General features: G+C 31.2%; 1 protein-coding gene across 1 annotated transcript; it reads right to left on the bottom strand.

Moving 5' to 3' along the window:
* Window positions 1–9,789: 9,789 nt before the first annotated feature.
* Window positions 9,790–11,193, bottom strand: LOC144551068 (NDR1/HIN1-like protein 1). Its single transcript, XM_078298875.1, has 2 exons — window positions 10,807–11,193; window positions 9,790–10,370 (listed from the first exon to the last, which is right to left on the bottom strand). Exons 1-2 carry the CDS (start codon window positions 11,026–11,028, stop codon window positions 9,978–9,980), a joined length of 615 nt encoding a protein of 204 aa, XP_078155001.1. The 5' UTR covers window positions 11,029–11,193; the 3' UTR covers window positions 9,790–9,977.
* Between the last annotated feature and the right edge of the window lie 8,894 nt (window positions 11,194–20,087).

Here is a 20,087-nt window from a genome sequence, read left to right as displayed (position 1 = left end):
TATTCGACATTTATGTTTATTTTACTTGACATTTTGTTTTTTATGTTTGATGATATGGTATACAGTTTCCGATATTTATGTTTATATATGTTTTGTATGTATCGATGTCTTGTATTATGTGTATATATTGATGTTATGTTGTATTATGTGTATGTATCGATGTTATGTTGTATTATGTGTATTCATGTATTGATGTCTTGTATGTATATTATGTAGTATGTTGGTACGTGTTGTATCAATTATTAAATGGTGCAAATTTAAATAATAATAAAAATTCTAAAAATCTGACATAACACTTTCTGCGACCGGTTTTAAGTACTAGCGACCGTTTTTTTTTGTCTCAGGAAAAAACTATCAACGACCGTTATTTTGGTCGCAGATATCTGTTTTTTTGACGTCAGCAAAAAAAACAACGACAAAATAAATTGGTCGCAGAAATATTATCAGCGACCGGTTGACGTAATTCAGTGACCGGTGATGTCATCGTAATAGTATATGCGACAAAGCTTACAGCGATCGGAATATCAGCGACCGGAGAGAGTATCTGCAACCGGAGCTTTCACTTTCTACGACTAAAATTCCGGTCGCTGATACCCAAATCTGCTGTAGTGCTACCATTGCATCATATAAACCTCGAAGCAACTTTCCAGTGCATCATTGTCTCTCTTTTTTTTTTTTTTTAACAACAAAAATGGAGGGGGTGTTATTCTGTTCACTATCTTAAAAGTTTTGTACAGATGCTGTAAATCAGATGAAAAAAGGGATTCCGAACTTAACATGAGATGCAACTACGGGTCCGACCCGATACATCTAAAAGAATGTAGATCAGGAGAGATCAGCCCAGCCCAACCCAGCCCAACCCAGCCCAACCCAGCCCAGTCATTTGGTCATGTTTCTTTTAGTTGTGAGAAGGCATAACAACACCCGTCGACCGTCTCCCCCTGTTGATCCGATGCGTAACATTATTCCGTCCTATTCCGAGAGCTCATGACTCATGAGTTTGATTTCTTCTTTTTGTTTAGGAATTTTTTTTTATCCACTATTTCCCCTTCCCTACCCGGATCCAGATTAAAAAAACCAGGCCCAATGCGATCCGTCCGTTGCTATTTCTGGTATAATATTAGCTTCTAAAAGTAAGCACAGATAATAAACCCAAAAAATATGTTGGGCGACTCTATTACAGCTAATAAGAGAAATATGTTATTAATTTTGGTGTTCACTTTTATCTAGTTTTTTTTAATAGATAATTTGTGTATGTATGTATTTAAGTAGTTGTCTAATTTAACAATAAGGTAGATGTTGTTAATATATAATAAAAAAAATAACCAATTGACTGTGTATTTTTAATACGAAATTAATTACTTGTAATAATTTTAATTTTCTGTAAACACTTAGTTATTTCTTTTAACATTTTTCGTTCGGTTTGAAACTTGCATATATACAATTATCAAGATGTGTACATGTGGCTTCCGTATCATCACTGGATGTGCCTTGAACATTATAATTATGTGTTAAAAGGAATTGAAAAATGTTAAAAGAAACCAGCTAAGTGTTAACGACAATTATATTTTTATCAATAATAATTTGATTGATATTTCGAATATTCAGTCTTACAGACATATTCCTTCATGATTATCTGTAAAAATCAAAGTTCTAAATAACGCACTATAGTGTTTTCAGACTGTCAAAATTATTGCGCTATTGGCACTATAGCGACGTCATATGGTCATAGTGCCATTTTTTTGTTCGTTCCGCTATGACGTGATAAACGTTATTTAAACCTTTGATAAAAATAATTAGTTTTATGTTTAAACTAATTATATAAATATTTAAAAGTATAACATACATGTTAATGTAAAAAAAAAAAAAAGGATGTCCGAGAGTGCTCAAATACGATAGGATTGAAATTTGAACATTAGAGTAACGAGCAAATACAATCTTTTGCGAGGAAATGCTCAAATGCACATAAATCAATGAGAATTGTGTCCTGGAAAACAAAGATAACGAATTAATAAATAGCCATCTCGTTGCCCAAAAAAATTAGAAAAATCTAAAATTTCAAATTGCGAACCATTTTCTAGAAGAAAGTCGGTAAAGATTAGACCACAAACATCCAGTTCAGAAAATTGATTTCTTGAATAGGATTGAAATTTGAAAGTGAATGTGGTCCAAAATCCGAACATTGTTGGCTGCTTTTCTCTCTCCGATTTAGTTAAGCAAAGAAAAGTAGTAGTAACCTTTTTCAAAAAAAAGAAAAGAAAAAAAGAAAAGAAAAGTAGTAGTAACCTTTTAAAAAAAAAAGAAAAGTAGTACCTTTTAATTATTTTTGATAATTTGTACCCACATCCGTTGTATCATTGGAATTTCACTGCGAACCGTGCGATCAGGCTACCAATTTTTCTCCATTATAGGAGCAGGTATCCGATTGTCTTTCCCAAATATTCTGATCCAGAAATTCAATCTTTTATGATCCTGGATATTCGTTAATCATTACCTCTTTACCTTGAGATATGAGGCGATTGGATGCACATCCTCCTTTGCATATTCCAGCTTTATTTGCGATTAGGCTAGTGAAGATGAGTCCGTGTCCGCCCAGGTACCTGAGGTTCAATTTAAAAGAACGAACGGTCCAGATTAAGTCTATTCAGATCAAAGTCAATTCGGTAGCTACCGTGATCGTAGGGGGTTACTTTAAGATTTGTGCCAAGCTAAAAGAACGGGTCCTGATTTTTAACTTGCACCTCAGGTACCTCGGTTGATACAGATTCAGTGAAGATAGTGCCACTTTTTTTGGATATAGAGATGGGATACTTCTCAATCTTTACAGACATGGTATTGATACTCGATAATGATAGTTGGTCATTCTTTTTTATTCTGTTGTTTAAATATTGGACAGCGATAACAATCCCCGCAGGTCTATTCCCGCATTTATCCCCGCAGATACTGCCAAAAAAAACATGGGGGGACCGCTCAATCATTAATGAGCGTTTAAAAAACTGCGGGTATTTAACTTGAAGCATCAAAGTATTTATCCTCGATTTTCAAAGTATTAATCCCTATGCAATGATCTCTATTTATGAAAGAATAAATCAATCCATTAATTGTCCCCGCACAAAATTTCCTTTTTTTTTGAATCATCCCCGCACAACTGGGGACCATTAAACATGGGGGACCGCTCAATCATTAATGAGCGTTTAAAAAACTGTTAGTATTTAACTTGAAGCATCGAAGTATTTAACTTGAATTTATCAGGTATTAAACCCTATGCAATGATCTCTATTTATGAAATAATAAATTAATTCATTAATTGTTCCCGCACAAAATTTCCTTTTTTTTTGAATCGTCCCCGCACAACTGGAGACCATTAAATAAACAATCCCCTCACCCAATGATAAATACTCTGAGACATAATGATAAATATTTTATGTTACATGAGTAAATACTTTACATTATATGGATAAATACTTTATGTTACATGGATAAATATTTCTCATGCATACTTGCAACTTTCAGTAAAACATCAATGATAAATACTCTCATGCATAATAATAAATATTTTATGTTACATAGATAAATACTTTGTATTGCATAGATGAATACTTCTCAGACATAATTGCAACTTACAGTAAAACATCAATGATAAATACTCTCAGACATAATGATAAATACTCTATGTTACATGGATAAATACTCTATGTTACAAGGATAAATACTTCTCATAAATAATGATAAATATTTTTTTGAACATCAATTAACAGATAAGCATTTATTAACAGTGATTGTTATTAGATAACAGTATAATTAATGCGCATATTGTTTTTAAAGCAATAATTAACGCGGGAATTGTTATTAGAGGAATGCATAATTAATGCGGGGATGGGAGTGGGGGGTTTCTTATAATTAGTGGGGGGATAAAAGGAAACTTTTAGGAAAATTAGTGGGGGGTATATGACAGTTAAGGAAGAGAGAGAGTGCGGAGAAAATGGGGGGATGAGAGTGGGGGGTTTGTTATAATTATTCTTAAATATTTCATCCCATACCCGTAGTAATTTAAATATTAAAGAAAAACGTAAGTGTCCAGATACTTATCCTGCGCCAGTAAAAAGATCATTGTAAACCGATATATTATTTGAGTTTCAAATTGCAGTCCAGCTTGGAAACGGTAAACAATTATGTGCATAATTAATCACTAGTATCATACCCGTGCGTTGCAACGGGAACATATTATAAGAAACAAATATATCAATAAAAATAATAATTATTTAAAAATTAAAACACATGTTAATAGAAAATTTATATGATTATGTATTTTTAATTAACTTTAATCGTGATATCTGATAACAATTTGATGATGTGATGATTCTTTATTTTTAAGTACCAATGGTATCAAATAATAGCTCGATTTGAATCTAATATTAAATATCATACAACAATTCAATATCAATATATAATATAATATATATACACACACATATTATAAGAGAAATATATATTGACACACACGTTCCAATTTATATTCTTCTTCTTCTTTGTTTCTAATTTAGAATATACACATACACACACACATTGATATATTATATATTGGAAATATATTCTAAATTGCCCACAGCAATATGTATAGAAACAAAGAAAGAGAAAGAAGAAAATAAAAAAAAATAGTTTCCATTGTGATCCATATAGAAACGAATAAGAAGTAAGGAAACAAAGAAATAAAAAAAAATGGAAGGTAGAGTCTTCTTAATTGAAGAGGAGAAATATGAAAACAAATAAATAAGGAAATAGATAAATATATTGCTAAATTTCAGATTTGTTCAATTTTAATTGTAACGTATTGTGTGGCAACACATGTGGTGAGTATATTTTTAACTAAATTTAGACTTTTATACATAAATCAGATGTATTTAATCAAAAGAAGATAAATTATGTAATTGGAGGGCTGAGATCAAATCCGAAGTTTCATCTTTCAATCGTAGCCATTGGCGGATCGGACACCCAATGTGCTTAATAATAGAATGGAGATATCACCCATATAATTGGTTGCTACTTAAAATTAAAATTGAGAAATACTAAATCCCTTACTCCAAAAGTTAAGGGAACTTTAGTTATTATTGTTTAATTCAAACTTGTTATTTTAAGTCATGATTTAAATTATTCTTGTTTGCTTGGAATGTGTTATTTAAGTCATAGATTAAATTGTCAACTAATGAAGAAAAAGAAATCGAGGAATGAATGTATGTCTTTAACAGTAGGTCCTACAAGTAGAGTAAACTAACATCTTAATTACTTTTCATGTTTTACTTCGCTCCTCATGTAATATAACTTAAGCTTTTATGTGATATTACATACTCCACTTATTCCATCTTAAGTAATATGAGCTATCCGATCATGTAATCAACCCCTGGTAATTTTTTTTTTTTTTTACAATTTCAAGGGTCTTATAAAAGTTATATAAAAATATCATTTAATGCATTATAATAAGTGATCTATACTAATATAAAATATAACAACACAAAAATATTCAAGAGGGAATATATATAGATTCAAAAATTAATATTAAATTGTTAACAACGTATCATTCGATAACCCTTTTTTGTTAATTTAAAAAAAAAATTCAATGACATAACCCTTTTTTGTTAATTTTTAGGTTCGATGGTAATAATCGTACGACTTGTATATAAAATTAGGCGCAACTAAATTTCAGACTTGTCAATTGTCACTAACCCATCCTATTCCATTACCATCCCTAGTTGGGCTGCTTGATTTTAACCCAAGCAAGCTATGGCCTATGGGGCTATGGGCACATGCTAACTGTCCATTAGAGATGGCAATAAAATTAGTAAACAATGCATCATATGCTCGTTTGATGGTGATGCTCCTCTGAATAAACAATATAGTAAAACTGGTCATATTTCAATTTTTTAATTTGATGTCAAAGACTGAGCAAACTGATGAACCAAAATATGAGGCGACAAGCCGATTCTAGAACTTAGCACATGCCCAAGTGCCCAAGCCCAACCCTAGCTATTTAATCATATTCCATCTCTAGTCTCCAATTTCAAAGTAAATATTTCGTTGACATTGTTGTAATTAATATATATAACTAATTCTTAAACTAAAACAGCTCATGCTATGTTGACGGCTAATTCCAACTTAAACGTGGTCCGTTCCAAAATTTTGCTACTATACTTCTACGTCATGATTGATTGCTACTATTTTTTTTTAAAAAAAATTACTTGCTTCATCTTACTTCTTCTATATTATACTTCATTTGATAGCTTAAATGCAAGTTAATTAATCCGTTTGAAAAAAAAAAGATATTAGAGAATAAATATATATCTATGATAGTGGGTCTTATAAGTAAAACAAGTGTGAGCAGGGATGGATTCAGAATTTTCGTCAAGAGGATAAAAAAATATCTAATCGGATTAAAATCCATTAACTAATTTGGTACTCGATAAAAAAATAATGCTTTGACTTATATTTTCCAATGGCCTAACTTGTAATTTCTTATACTCTAACTTATAATTATAATTACCAATCATAATTTAAAACAAAAAATTTTGATTTTAATACTAAATTTAATTCGAATTATAAATCAAACATCAAGAGGGGAGCAATTTCTTTTTTAAAGATGAGCAAAGTCGATCGAAACCGATAGATACCATTAAAATTAAAAAATCTAGAGGAGGACAGCTACCTCCCATAGGACCATGTAAATCCGCCCTTGAGTGTGAATAAATTATTCCGACTAAGTCTTAAATTTAACTTACTCCACATTTAATTCATCGATCTTACTTTTATTGTGTTTCACCTCTTCACAGTTCACAACAAATATGATCTTAATGATTAGATATGAAAATTAAAACACCCTGTTCGGAAATACTTTCAAAGAAAAGAACAAACTAATAACAAATATTCAAATTGTGTTGCTTGTACAATGAAACGTATTAATTAATTTCCTTAACAAATAGTACACCCCTTAAATATATTACAAAAATAAAATACTTCTCCTTTTTTATACATTTGGATGAGAGCTAGAATAGCTAGAATAGCGAAATTTGAGAATAGTAAATAAGAATAGAGAAAAATTAGTGATTTTTAGGTTAGTGTGAAAATGGTGCTATTCGGAATAGTAAAAATATTGTTTGTATTGTATATTTGGAATAGTGAATAGTTGTAACCAATAAATAATAGTATTAACAAGGTGCTAATTAAGAGAAAATATAAGCAAGTTGGATCTTAAACAAATTATCACAACGTAGAAATAACATAAGGTAGTTCAATTTTGTCATTTCAGGAGTGTGTTGACGAAAATTCGAGAAAAAATCATTTTTCCCTCTCATTTCACATTTTTGAATAGTAGCTATTTTAACATTTACAAGGAATATAAAATAGCAGCTATTCTGACTATTCCGAATAACAAAAATGTTGTTTGGATGCACATTGCTATTCCGAATAGCTGCTATTCTAGAATAGCCTCTATTCTTGACACATCCAAACATACTCATTTCTTAACTTTTTAATTTTTTATGTATTAATTTTTCATTATTTTTTTGACCGCTTGACCATATACTAAATGAATTCGAAACTTTAAAAAATTTACATGCACGTACATCACTCATGAAGTACTTGAATTTTAACGGTTTAGATTCATAGTCCGAAGTCAATCCGATAATCTTTTGGAGGTGTGCTCATCACAACCTAGTTTTGCTCCTCTTATTTATAGTTATTGGAGAGAACTAATCAGAGAAAGTGACCTCTAACCACACTTACTAAGGACACCCTAGAGGAAGGCTTTATCACAATCATAATGCTTGTGTTTTTGAAGTAAACCAAATTGAATCCCCTCAGCGGTGGAGTATGGAATCAATCGTTTCATTAACACATGAAAGAGACCTAACAAATCACTATGAAATTGACACCCACTTGCTCGGAATTGTTATATCAAGCACGATATACACTGATTTTCTTTCAGAAAGAAAAAGTAATTATTACCAGTCATTTCATACTAGCGATTAACTATTGCAATGATCAAATATCAGTGGAAAAAAAATATTATTAATTCGGATGTGCTGATGGTTAGCTGATCTCAAACTTTTTTGTTTAACGCCTCTCTAACTTTCAATTTTTAAAGTAACAAGAAATAGATTAAATCAGTTTTCATAGCGCATGTTTTGAAGCAGAGCACACAAGTGTCGTATAATTCTATATTTTTTTTAATAGCTATTAAAATAATATTGATCAATATTTCATTATTTTTAATAGTTATTTCAGTAATTAAGCATGTCTGTAATTTTATTTTGACATTTGAGTTTTTATTTCTTTGCTTTGTAAATATATTTTTCTCTCTCGATGAACAAATGCAATTACATTACTCGAATTGGAATTCAAGCAATGTGTTTATATATGCAAAACAGAGAATAACCGGAAACGAAAATTAGAAGTTTCTTGAACTGAAAGGTAGCAGTTGCTATTTTGACGGCTACGCTACTTCATGTACGCTTTTCAGGTCAACAACGACTCAAGCTGGGTTAGTGTCAGAGTGGGTCCCATTTAGTTGGTGATGGAAATATAGTCGATAGACCACAGAATTATAAATAAAGTACCTTTTATGTCTGGAATTAAATTTTGCCACGCGAAATATAAGAAAAACGATATGAAAAGGAAACAAAGGTTTGGCTTGGCACATGGTCTTCTCAAGTGTACGCGTCAGGCACATCATATATAATTTTCATTAGGTTTGGTATGGTGTTTTTTTATTGGAGGGAATGTACAGCTTGGATGTAACAACTCTAATCATGTAAATAATTTTTATTTGGAGAAATATGACTGAAAGTCTTTTTTTTTTTTTTTGTGTCTATTTTCGGTCTTTATGGATTATTAACGTGGTTTTGTATAAAAATGTATATTAAAGGAATGTTTCACTGTTGATTTAGCAACTATAAAGGGATCTACTGCAGATGCCACAGTTAATGGGTACATGAAATTGAATAATAAAAAAATAATGGAGAGTACGATTGATAAGTAAATGGCTCAATCTTTAGAATTTAGTATAACATTTGAGATTTAATTTCCATTAAATTAAAATATTCAATTTTTTAAATTTTAAATCTGAATAATAATAAAAAAAAATATTCTACAAAATTGAACAATATAAAAATGGTTAAATATTAATTATCAAGATTAATGTAATTAAAATTTAAAAGAAAACGAAGAGAAAAGAAAGAGGAGGCATAAAATTGAGTTAATGGACCCAAAAAATATTTTTACTAACAATATTAGAAGAAAAATATTTTGCCTAGACTTTTCAAAAGAAGCGCGTTTATAAATGGCCAAGGCTTGAAGCTCTCCGAATTTAAAAATCAATGTTTGCTACAATGATCTGGACCTTTACGGTCTACAATTCTACATTGCACGGTCCAGTGAATTTGGTACAAATTGAGAGGAGACAGCAGCCGACCTGTCCCAATTAATTCCTTTTCTTCTCCTGTTTGGAAGATTACAAGGAAGATTTCTCCTCGGTTGAAGAGCCAATCTCGGATCTCTAAGTTCCCAAATCTACAATTCTACATGAGTTTTGAGGCCTAAAAGAAACTAACTAATTTATTATCTCTCTTAACTTAATTAATAATGTAAATTACTTGGGCCGCCAGATATTGTCCCAATAATTGCAGTGAGCCATTCTTATCATGACAGCTCAGCTTCAACTTTTTGTGTAACTGCATTATTGTCTCTAAAAATGCAAATATTATTATATTATTCTAATGAACAAATTAAACACAAAAGTTGAACACTAATACACCTTTAATTTTCAGAAGCAACTATACACCGCCTTAATGATCCAGTATCCTTTATTTTTTGTCATCATCCCCACAGATCCCACCTACCTTTCTATAGCCACCTCAAAAGATATTTAACTAAAAATAAGCAGAGCTTTCACAAAAAGCACTTACTAGAAAATCAATTAACAACTTAATTTAGACTTCAACGCTACACGACGCCATTTGTTGAAAGCGAAACGATTGAGTATTCCCTTGGGTAACCAAGAATGCCGGGCATGTGACGAACAGGTGGTAGTGGCCCGATGTCCAGCTCCCGACTTTCCACCGGATTCGACCGTCGATCTTGACATGTATCAGTATGAACCCGGCTTGGCAATCCTGCAAGATAGAATTGCCTAGGTATGGAGCGATCGGCACATCGGCACCATACAAGTAAGGGGACCATATATCTACGTCGTTGTGGCCTTGGTACACCGGCGGCAGCTGCGCTGGAATGCTGACTTGTTGGTATTTGTACGTCGCGTATACGTCTATTCTGTCATAGTAGATCCCGATACGGTCGTTCGGGTTACGGGTAGCAATTGTTACCTGTGTGATCAAATAGATAATTCTGTCAACAAAAATTAAATCTATTATAAAAAATAAGGGCGTGTTCCGCGTTCTCAGTAGTAATAGAAATAGGAATAGGAACTGAAAAATTACTGTTAAAGTGGGAAAAAAAAAATTCAATCCGAGTAAATTTTCTTTTCCCACGTGAATAATATCACGCCAAACAGGCCCTAATAGAAAACTAAAAAAGGCAATTTATAGTCTAATCAGAAAATTTGTAGAGCAGAGCTACATCTAATTTAGTAAGCAATAGTGGCATAGTCCTCAAAGAACGATGGATCAATAAGAAACCTGAGCGTTGAATTGGAATAAAAGAATCAACAATTGGATCAAACAGAGTGTGTATAACAAACCTGAGCGTTGAATTGGAATAAAAGAATCAACAATTGGATCAAACAGAGTGTGTATAACAAACCTGAATAATGGTAGAGAGCAAGTCAGCAGAGGAAGATACATTCAACTCACGAACTGTCGCATCTTGGATGTAGAACCGGGGCTTGGTGGGGCGAAGCGCAAGCCACACGATCAATATTATGAACAAAACAAGGATGATAAGGGCCAAAAAAAATGCACAGAGGCGTTTATAGTACCGCCGCCGCTCGCATTCTCCGTGATTGCCGCAAGTTTTTATAGTCATCGTTTAATTGTGGAGACTTTCTTTCTTCTCCGTTTTTATTTCTTCTTTAGTGTTCCTCTTTTGGTGTCCAAGTTGGTTTTGGTTTTGAAAGAAGCTTTGTTGGATTGAGGTGAGTGAGGATTTGAAGATCAGAGCAGTGGTGGGGAAGGGGAGTAAATGAGGTATGGCTGTATGCAGCCGAATAAATAATAAATAGTTCAGATGTAGGTTGCTCCGCGGGGGAGTAATTGCTTAACGTAGGGCTAGTACTTCTCTCTGTCTCTGACAAGTGACAATACTCGTCCGGGTTACAAGTTGCAACTCCCAATTATATTCTAAAATATCTAAGCATTAAAATTTAAAAATATAAATATATTGAATTTGAATTAGGTTATTTTGCCTGCTTTCCTGATAAAAATATTAGGCCTGTTCGGACGAATCACTGTTCACGTGGAAAATAAAAAATTCAGTTTTTTTTCCACGGAACAGTATTTTTCAGTTCAATTTCCGTACCCATATTTATTCCCATTTGTCGGCCGAACAGACCCTAAATCACGGAGAAAGAGTATAAAGTTCTGATTCATTCAGCGCAAAACATAAACCGTCAAATTTTTTTTCCCCTTCCCCTGTCTAAAAAAAAGACTATATAGGCACATCGACCCATTTTTTTTTACTTGCTTAATTCGATAATTTATCAATATTAGGTTTTAAACGTACATTATCATTTTTTAGGGTCCTTTTTAAAATCTATATTACTACAAGAGTTCATGAAAATTTCATTGCGATAACAACTATTTTTCAAATAGTTTTGGCGAAATTTGTTTTCCATATAAGTTAGATTAACACTTAGTGGCGAAGTTAGAATTTGAATCAGAGGTAGACAGAAATCAGATTCAGGTTCTTTTTATTTTTCTAAATGGGTATTGGTTCGCATCGCCTACGTACCTCTCTTTTCGCCTCCGTCCAAGCCACCTACCGAATCACGTCTTCGCTTATTTAATCGGTTGTAATTTTTAAATCACTAATTTATACTAAAAATTTTACTAAAACAATTACTTGTGGAGATTGATTCACATGGTCCTAAAGGAGGGCAACTGCTCCCTTGGATTTTGAGTTTTAGTGGAGATTGGAACGTTCTGATTGAAGCAAAAATTTTAAGTCAGAGTATTGGAAAGTATAAGTTAAAGTAATTTTTTTTATTGAGTATCTAATTAGTTACCTTATCTCCAAATTTACAATAACAATTAGCAAAATCCAATTCATTTCCTAAGCACAAATGCACAATAGCAATTAGCAAATCACTTAAAAAATAGAAATAGAAAAGAAAGAAGTTGATGCTGATTGCTGACATGTCTTCAAATCTTATCAAATATTAGGCCCCGTTGCAGTTTGAATCATAAACCTTGAAAATAACATTAATAAAATTGAAGCATCATTATCAAGAATGCCAGAAAATAGCTTTCCATTACACAATTTAACAATTAAAGCAACTTAAGGGAGATTTACTGACAATCTATCTTTTGCCGAGGCATTATATGTGGACTAAATGCTGATAGGAATTTGCATAACTCCATAAAATTCAATCCATCTAACTTACGAAAGTCTCTGATAAAAAAGAAATCATTCACAAATGATATTAATTGTGTAGTTAAAATGATTTTCACATGGTGGACAGTAACAGTAAAATTGATCTACTCTCTATTATTAAAAATTGCGATATTTTTTGTGAGATCAAAAGAGGATAAAACTATTTTATGATTAGCTGATACGAACTAATTAGGAATCTGAGCAAGAGAATTAACCGTGAATTCAAGAACTGACATGACCTCATCAGCTGAGATGAATCCACCGCTGTTTCAATCCAACTGACGAAATCGGTTAACCAAAACTCTAAGAGCCTGTTCGGGCGAATCACTGTTTACGTGGGAAACTGAATTTTTTTTTTCCCACGGAAACAGTGTTTTTCAGTTCAAATCCCGTACCCATGCCCATTCTCATTTGTCAGCCGAACAGACCCTAAAGCGTTTCAACGATGTTGGCTTCGCCTCTATTAGCACTCACATTAACATGCACAAAATTTTTAGTATTTATCGGAAAAATGTATATTATATTGAATTCTTTTACAAAATCCTCGAGTTAGTCAGATACCATCATTCCATTCCTCACAATTTATATAGGGATGGCTAAGGTGTTTTAAAAAGCAAAGACTATTTTGTGTTTTACATTCTTTTTTCGGATATCGAGTTCAAAAATCTATTCCAACCGCTCAACATGATCTTCATATTAAAATGCATTTAGAGACCAAATTTTATATTTTCTTGAAAAAAATTACTATTATTTTTTTAATATTTGAAAATCATTATTTTTCAGAAAATTCTAAACTCCAAACCCTCAACATGATCCCAATTTTAAAATTCATTTTGAGACCAAATTTTACATTCTTTGAAAAAAAAATACTATTTTTTAAATATTTGAAAATCATTGTTTTTCAAAAATATTATGAACCATCAAAAAACAAAATAGTAAAAAAAATTCAAAAAATATATAAAATTTAATCTGCATACACATTTTAATATGAAAATTATATTAAGCAGTTTGAACCTTAAAATTAATGCATAATTACCTTAAAATAAAGTAACTCAGACCATCCCATTTATACAACATTAATTGCTTTCTTTGCGAAACTGCTTTAGTACAAGTTAGTACATAACAAGTACAAAAACAAAATAAAACCAAATAGTAAAGATCAATTTTTACTATTTTACTATTTTGAGAGTGGGATAAGATTAAAGTATAGCCATATTTGAAGAAGAATAAGAACCGGAGATAAAATAAGGTGAAGATAAACATTCATCCCTTTATTTTGTCTCATTATCAAACATATTTAAAGTTGTGTTTGGAAAGAGAATGGATCGTAGAAGTTATCACACGTCTTTACCAAAATACAAAACCACTCGCAAACACGTGACCATTGATTAATTAAAGAAACAAATAATTGACGTTATCTTCTTTTAACTTGATCCCTCATTTTTTTTAATATCCAACATGAAAATAAAATTAATAAAAATACCTCGATTTTAAAAAATATATATAAAAATGCTAAATCACCGAGAATCTCGACGATCTGATTTTTTTCTGGACCGCCAAGAATGTTTTCTTAGAACTTGGTAGTCATTTTTTTTTTAATATCGAACATTAAAATAAAATTAAAAGAAATACTTACAAGTTTTGAAGAATTATACAAATACCCAAACCATTGAGAATCTCGGCGGTCAGAATATAAATTCATTTTTTTTTATATATTTATTAGGTGGCTTTTCTGTCAGAACCGGTTTAATGTTTTGGATTTATAGTTTTTTTTTATTGAATTAGAAATTTGTATGATTTTTTATTTTTTCTATTAAAATATTAGAAATATTTTTAAATTTTTTGAAAATAGATGGAATAATGTAGAATTTAATTTACTAGAAAGACTGCGATAAATAATCTGGATCAAACATTTTTCAGTCGGATATTTTGCAGCTATAAGAAAAATTAAAATATTTCTTTGTATGTTACAGGAAAAAAAATAAAAATATTTTGGATCTGAGTTATTGATCCCGGTTCAAAAGTCATTTCTGGGTAAACGAAGAAATTATTGTGGTCTAGTACATTCAAATTCTAAGGTGCTCAATCTATTTTTCTAGAAGCTATTTTATATTTTTAATATTTTTCTAAAATCATTTCTAAAAAAATAGATGGAATAACATAGAATTTGAATGTATTAGAACCACCACGATAGTTTATTTATTTATCCATAAATGATTTTTGAACCGGGATCAATAACTTAGATTCAAATTGTTTTTTAAGTAACACTCAAAGAAATATTTTAATTTTCTTACAACTGCAAAATATCCTGACTGAAAAATATTAACCAGAGTTATTTGTGGCAATCTTTCTAATAAATTAAATTATATAGTACTTCATTTATTTTAAAATAAATATAAAAATATTTCTAATATTGTAATAGAAAAATTATAAATTATAAAAATTTCTAATAAAAAAAAATCCAAAACATTCAACCGATTCTGGCTTAAGCCTGAGAAAATGAATTTATGTCTAAACCGCCGAGAATCTCGATGATCCAATTGTTTTTGGACTGCGGAGAATTCTGGCGGTCCAGAAAAAATTGGACCGCTAAGATTCTCAACGGTTTGGACAATTTTATAATTCTTCAATAATTGTGGATATTTCTATTAATTTTTATTTAATGTTGGATATTAATAAAAATTTCAGTAACTTGATTATCAAATACATGACTATTTTCACAGGAGATAAGAGTTATCAGATTATCTATAGCTTTTTATTCTCCTATCAAATTTGATAGCTTAAAACCACTATATTTATTCCCACTCTTAAGTGATGACGAAGTTATCCATACATTTAATTCCATTCTCAACTTAGCCTTCGTCAAGTGTTGTTGGCCAAATTTTAAAAACTAAAAATAATTAGCATGATTTTGAAACTATATTCAACGTTAAACTCGTTATACTTGCAATGAGAAAACAAGCATTATTGGAAAAAAAATGAAATCAGTTCATATACATCAAATATATATCAAATACCCTCCTTTTCCTTTAATATTACAACCACCAAAATCTTATAATTAACCTTTGTATCAACGTGACATACTCCAGAGAGATACCAAACTAATCCATATGAGAATAATAAGTATTTAATAACTTTCACACAAATAAGTATATTTGAATATTTAATAACTTTTGTAATTTGAACAGATCAAGTTATTAAATATCTTAAATTAGGAATGGTTGTTATTCTTTGTTGACCGTCTCGGATCACAACCATTGTGTCAATTGTGCTCGTAATAATGAAATGAATAATCTATAAAATTTTACTTAATTCTAATGTACACACCAATAAATGTACATAAATTGAAGGAAGAGAATTAACTTTTAATCATATTTTAAAACGAAATAAAATATATCCAGCATTGGACTCAATTTTCTCAATATAACGAAACAAACGTGTTCTTTTAATATATTTTGAAATAAGAAAAAAGATATTTATACATTTTAAAATGGAATTAATTCACTGTGACTTTGCGGCGGGTGAATTTTTTTTGAAGATTAGTGGTTTTTATGCCAACTAACAATTTCATCGATAAAAAATATATTTACAATCAGAGGTGAAACATAATATATGAGAAAGGATGCTAAGCACCCTTCATAAATTAAAATTTTGTAACTTTATCCTTTCAAGTATTTAATTTTTGCAAAATTTATTACTAGTAGTCTCCCTTATAAATTGAAATTACATTACACTTGTTCATTCAACCCCCTCAATTCCAATTTTCTAGTTCCGCACATGTTTACAATAGGTCAAATTACCGTAATTTCTAAATTTACTTCTTTATTCTCATAAATTTTCTAGCTCCACGACCGGATCCACTTCTTCGACCTCCGCCGCGCTCCGACAACGACCGAATCTACTTACCGTCGAGCTCCAATCGAGATATTGATCACCCTAATGCTATCTCGCTCCACAACCGGATCCGCTTTCAAATCTACTCGCTGCCGCATTCTTTCTCATTCTCCTCTCTGTTCAAGAAGGTAGAACCAAGAGAGGGGAGAGATTTGTATCAAGAATGAAGACTACAAGAAGTGATAGAGTTGAATGAAAAGAGAGAGAGAGAGAGAGAGAGAGAGAGAGGCGAGTTGGGGTGTGGCGGGTGAATTTTTAACTCATCCAGCGCTTTAAGAAAGTGTTGTGCTTGTGCGAATGGACATGAAGAAGATTGTAAGCTGACTGCTGACACCACATGAAATTTGCTATGTTTTATTTATCGCATTGTTAACGAAACGTTACAAATATCAAATGAAATTAATTTGATATACCAAAGTTGTAATGGACCCGCCACGCTGTAGTCACAAAGAGAATGACACACAAACAACAATAGATGAAAAATCGGTGTCAAACTTTGTGTAAATTCAGAGAAAATTTGGAAGACATGTCAGAAAAGATCCGTTCATCCAGATTCCAGACAGACAGACAACCAAAAAAAATGACGTTTTTAAGATTTACAACAAAAAATTTAGTGCTGTATGAAACCGTTCAGAATATGCGCTAGAATTTACCTGGATAGGAGGTGATAAAAAAATTTCATGCGTTTGTCCGTGAATTAATAAAAAAAAAAAAGAGGCTGAATTAGTGAATTACCCATAAAAAATGAAGTCAGAACCTAATGCAAAAAGTTTCAAATAGAATGAATTATTTCCCTTTAATCTATTTCGTTGAAATAATTGATTGCTCGTGGAGACGAAATTTCATATTATGTAAAATTGGTCAATTACTTGTGCAGTTGTGCTGCATAATCCTCCTATCATTCTTTCCAATTTGTATTATCATTTCACATATCTGTGCTCTCGTCTCGTGCTTCACCACTACGAAACCATAAAAGTGATGCCTTTTAATTTTAAATAATAAAAAGCGAAAATGTCACTAATGATGGAAACTTACAACCCTCAACCCTGTCTGAGAGGGAAAAGAGGATGATATAATCATAACCTCAGCGGACACGTCCGTCACGCAAAAGTTGAGATATCTCAGAGGATACGCGCTCAAATCAGACGTGGTACATAAAAAAGGTTTCACTGACCAGTAACAACCTAAAAGATCTCAACTAAAATCGACAATTTTTTATTATTGAAAATATTATAAGTAATAGTGGGAAAGAGAAAGAGTACCATCAAATTATAGATGGATCGGAAAAATAAATCGTGATATGAACTTGAACCAAAAATATTTCTCCAGATTCAAAGTTTTTTTCTGGTTGCCATCAGTCCACATGATAGAGGCCACAGAAAATCTCAATTTCAATTCAACTACTATATCTCCATTCTTATATTATGCACGTAGTTGTCCTGATCTATCAATTGCTGAGATTGAAAGATGAATTTTCAAATTGAATATCAACTCTCCAATCACATAATGTAACATATCGTAAAATACTGATTTGAAATTTATAACTGAAGGTAATAGATAAAATACTTGATTATGTTATTAAATAAAATATATATTTACTAAATACGAATTCTCTGAATATGCAATTGATTTATAAAAAGTGAATGTCACATGTTGAAATTTTTGAAAGACTAAGGAACAAATATTTGAAGGTTAGAAGTGATATGAGACATATAAATACATGTAAAGGAGTAATATACAATTTTGTTTAAGTTGTTGGACTAATTTGTAATGTTTGAAAAAAAAAATAATAATAAGCATGATGTGGCACTAAGGCCACGCGGCCTATACTCAGTGAAACACCCTCACCTTAATATATCCCTTAATTAATGGTCTCTCTCTCTTTCTTTTAAACTTTGTATTTTCATTTATATTTTTCTTTACTCTTTCCATGAGACAACAGAGGCGAATATATATCTTCAAATAAACTTTGAAATTGGATTGCTGTACCAATCTTTGTTTCTTCTTGGAAGTGAAACGTTGGCACTAGCTAGGTATGTTTTAATAGTGTGTTTTAATTGAATGCTTGAGGTCCATTATTATCCATGAGTTCTTCAATTAGATCTAAATTTAATAATTATTATGGTAATTGAATTGTTGAATTTTCGTTTAGATCTCAAATTTTAATCTGTACCTTTCGGTACCAATCTCAAACTAGGGTATCATTATTCTTTTAACTTGTATCTTTATCCCTTTTTAATGAATTGTTAAGTGGATTAGTGATGTGAATATATTATGAAAATCAGTGTCTATTGGTAGTAGTTTATTATGGTTACGGATATAAAAGCCGGTTGAAAATGTGAGAATGAAAATTGATTTGAACTATAGGTCTTTGACATTGATTAGTAAATAAGAAAAACAATTAAATTGAGCTTGACTGTTGGATTTGAATTATTTGGACTAAACTTAAGTTTGAGATTTTATACTTAAATGATTGATTGACATTGGATTGTTGGACATGAAATTAGTTGATTGGACTTGACCTTAATCCGTACTTAAAATAAAAAGGATTAATAAAATGATTATAAATATTAATCAGAAAATATATTATTCTAATGTAGGCATAATTATGACAAAGATTGATGAGACAGAATGATCAAGAAGAACATATTGCTATAGATTTCACCTATTACCCTACGATATCAGGTGCGAGGTTATTGGATTAGTCTAAGATTCATAACTAGGAATTAAATCGTAACTCGCTATGCATTTTGAATATTTGATTGACTGCATTGATTGAACTGTTGCATCATATGCATAGCCCAATAAAACTGAAACTGAATTACAGGTAAGTCTGTTGACTGTCATGTTGATATTGTTTATCGATTGCTTGATTCTTATTGTAAATGATTGATTGAGACCACAGTGACTGAATTGAATGAATATGAAATACTGTAATCCTTGAACCTCCATATAGTGGAGAAAAAGGATTAATATATCGTAAAGTCTAGCTAGCTACTAGACTTTACTCCAAGACCCTTATGCGCATATGGTGAATGGTCCCAACTGAATCCAGTACCGGTTGGATAGGGGATATTGAATAAATGTGAATTGTGACTTTAAGACTAATGAACTGTGGTAACTGTCTTATCATTGATTTTCTTTTCGATAATGACAGTATTGTGATATTGATTCCGTATTGTTTCTGTTAATCAGGTGTCAGGATATCTAGAATGGTATAAGCCCTGACACGACAGATACATGTATGATATCTTTCAGTGCTACCAGACTAGATATTGTAAAGTTAAGAAACCATACGTTACCAGACTTAATGGTTCTAAAGATTAGGTTCCAAACGTTACCTGACTTTATGGTTTAAAAGATTTTGACCCAAACCATTTATGCTGATAAGATTCTTAGAGTTCTGATTTATTTATATAATTTTTGTTGTTCAATTGGATACTGTTATTGAGCATTTGCATTCGTCATTATAGAACTGAACTGATAATTTCTCGTGCGGTGATTTCATTCTGAATATGGATTTCCTTCGAATCCAATAATCTAATAATCTGAGTGGCAATCAGCACTGAGAAATAATTTATTATTTCTCACTCGTTTCC

Source organism: Carex rostrata, chromosome 1 (assembly GCF_964058835.1).
Source record: "Carex rostrata chromosome 1, lpCarRost1.2, whole genome shotgun sequence".
NCBI classification, from domain to species: domain Eukaryota; kingdom Viridiplantae; phylum Streptophyta; class Magnoliopsida; order Poales; family Cyperaceae; genus Carex; species Carex rostrata.
Note: the sequence above shows the minus strand (reverse complement) of the source record. Positions and strands in the feature narration are given on the sequence as shown.

Coding starts and splice junctions, on each gene's coding strand:
- LOC144551068 (XM_078298875.1), bottom strand. CDS start 11,028: ATGACTATAAAAACTTGCGGCAATCACGGAGAATGCGAGCGGCGGCGG. Junction 10,371..10,806: donor TGCTCTCTACCATTATTCAG/GTTTGTTATACA, acceptor TTGATCACACAG/GTAACAATTGCTACCCGTAA.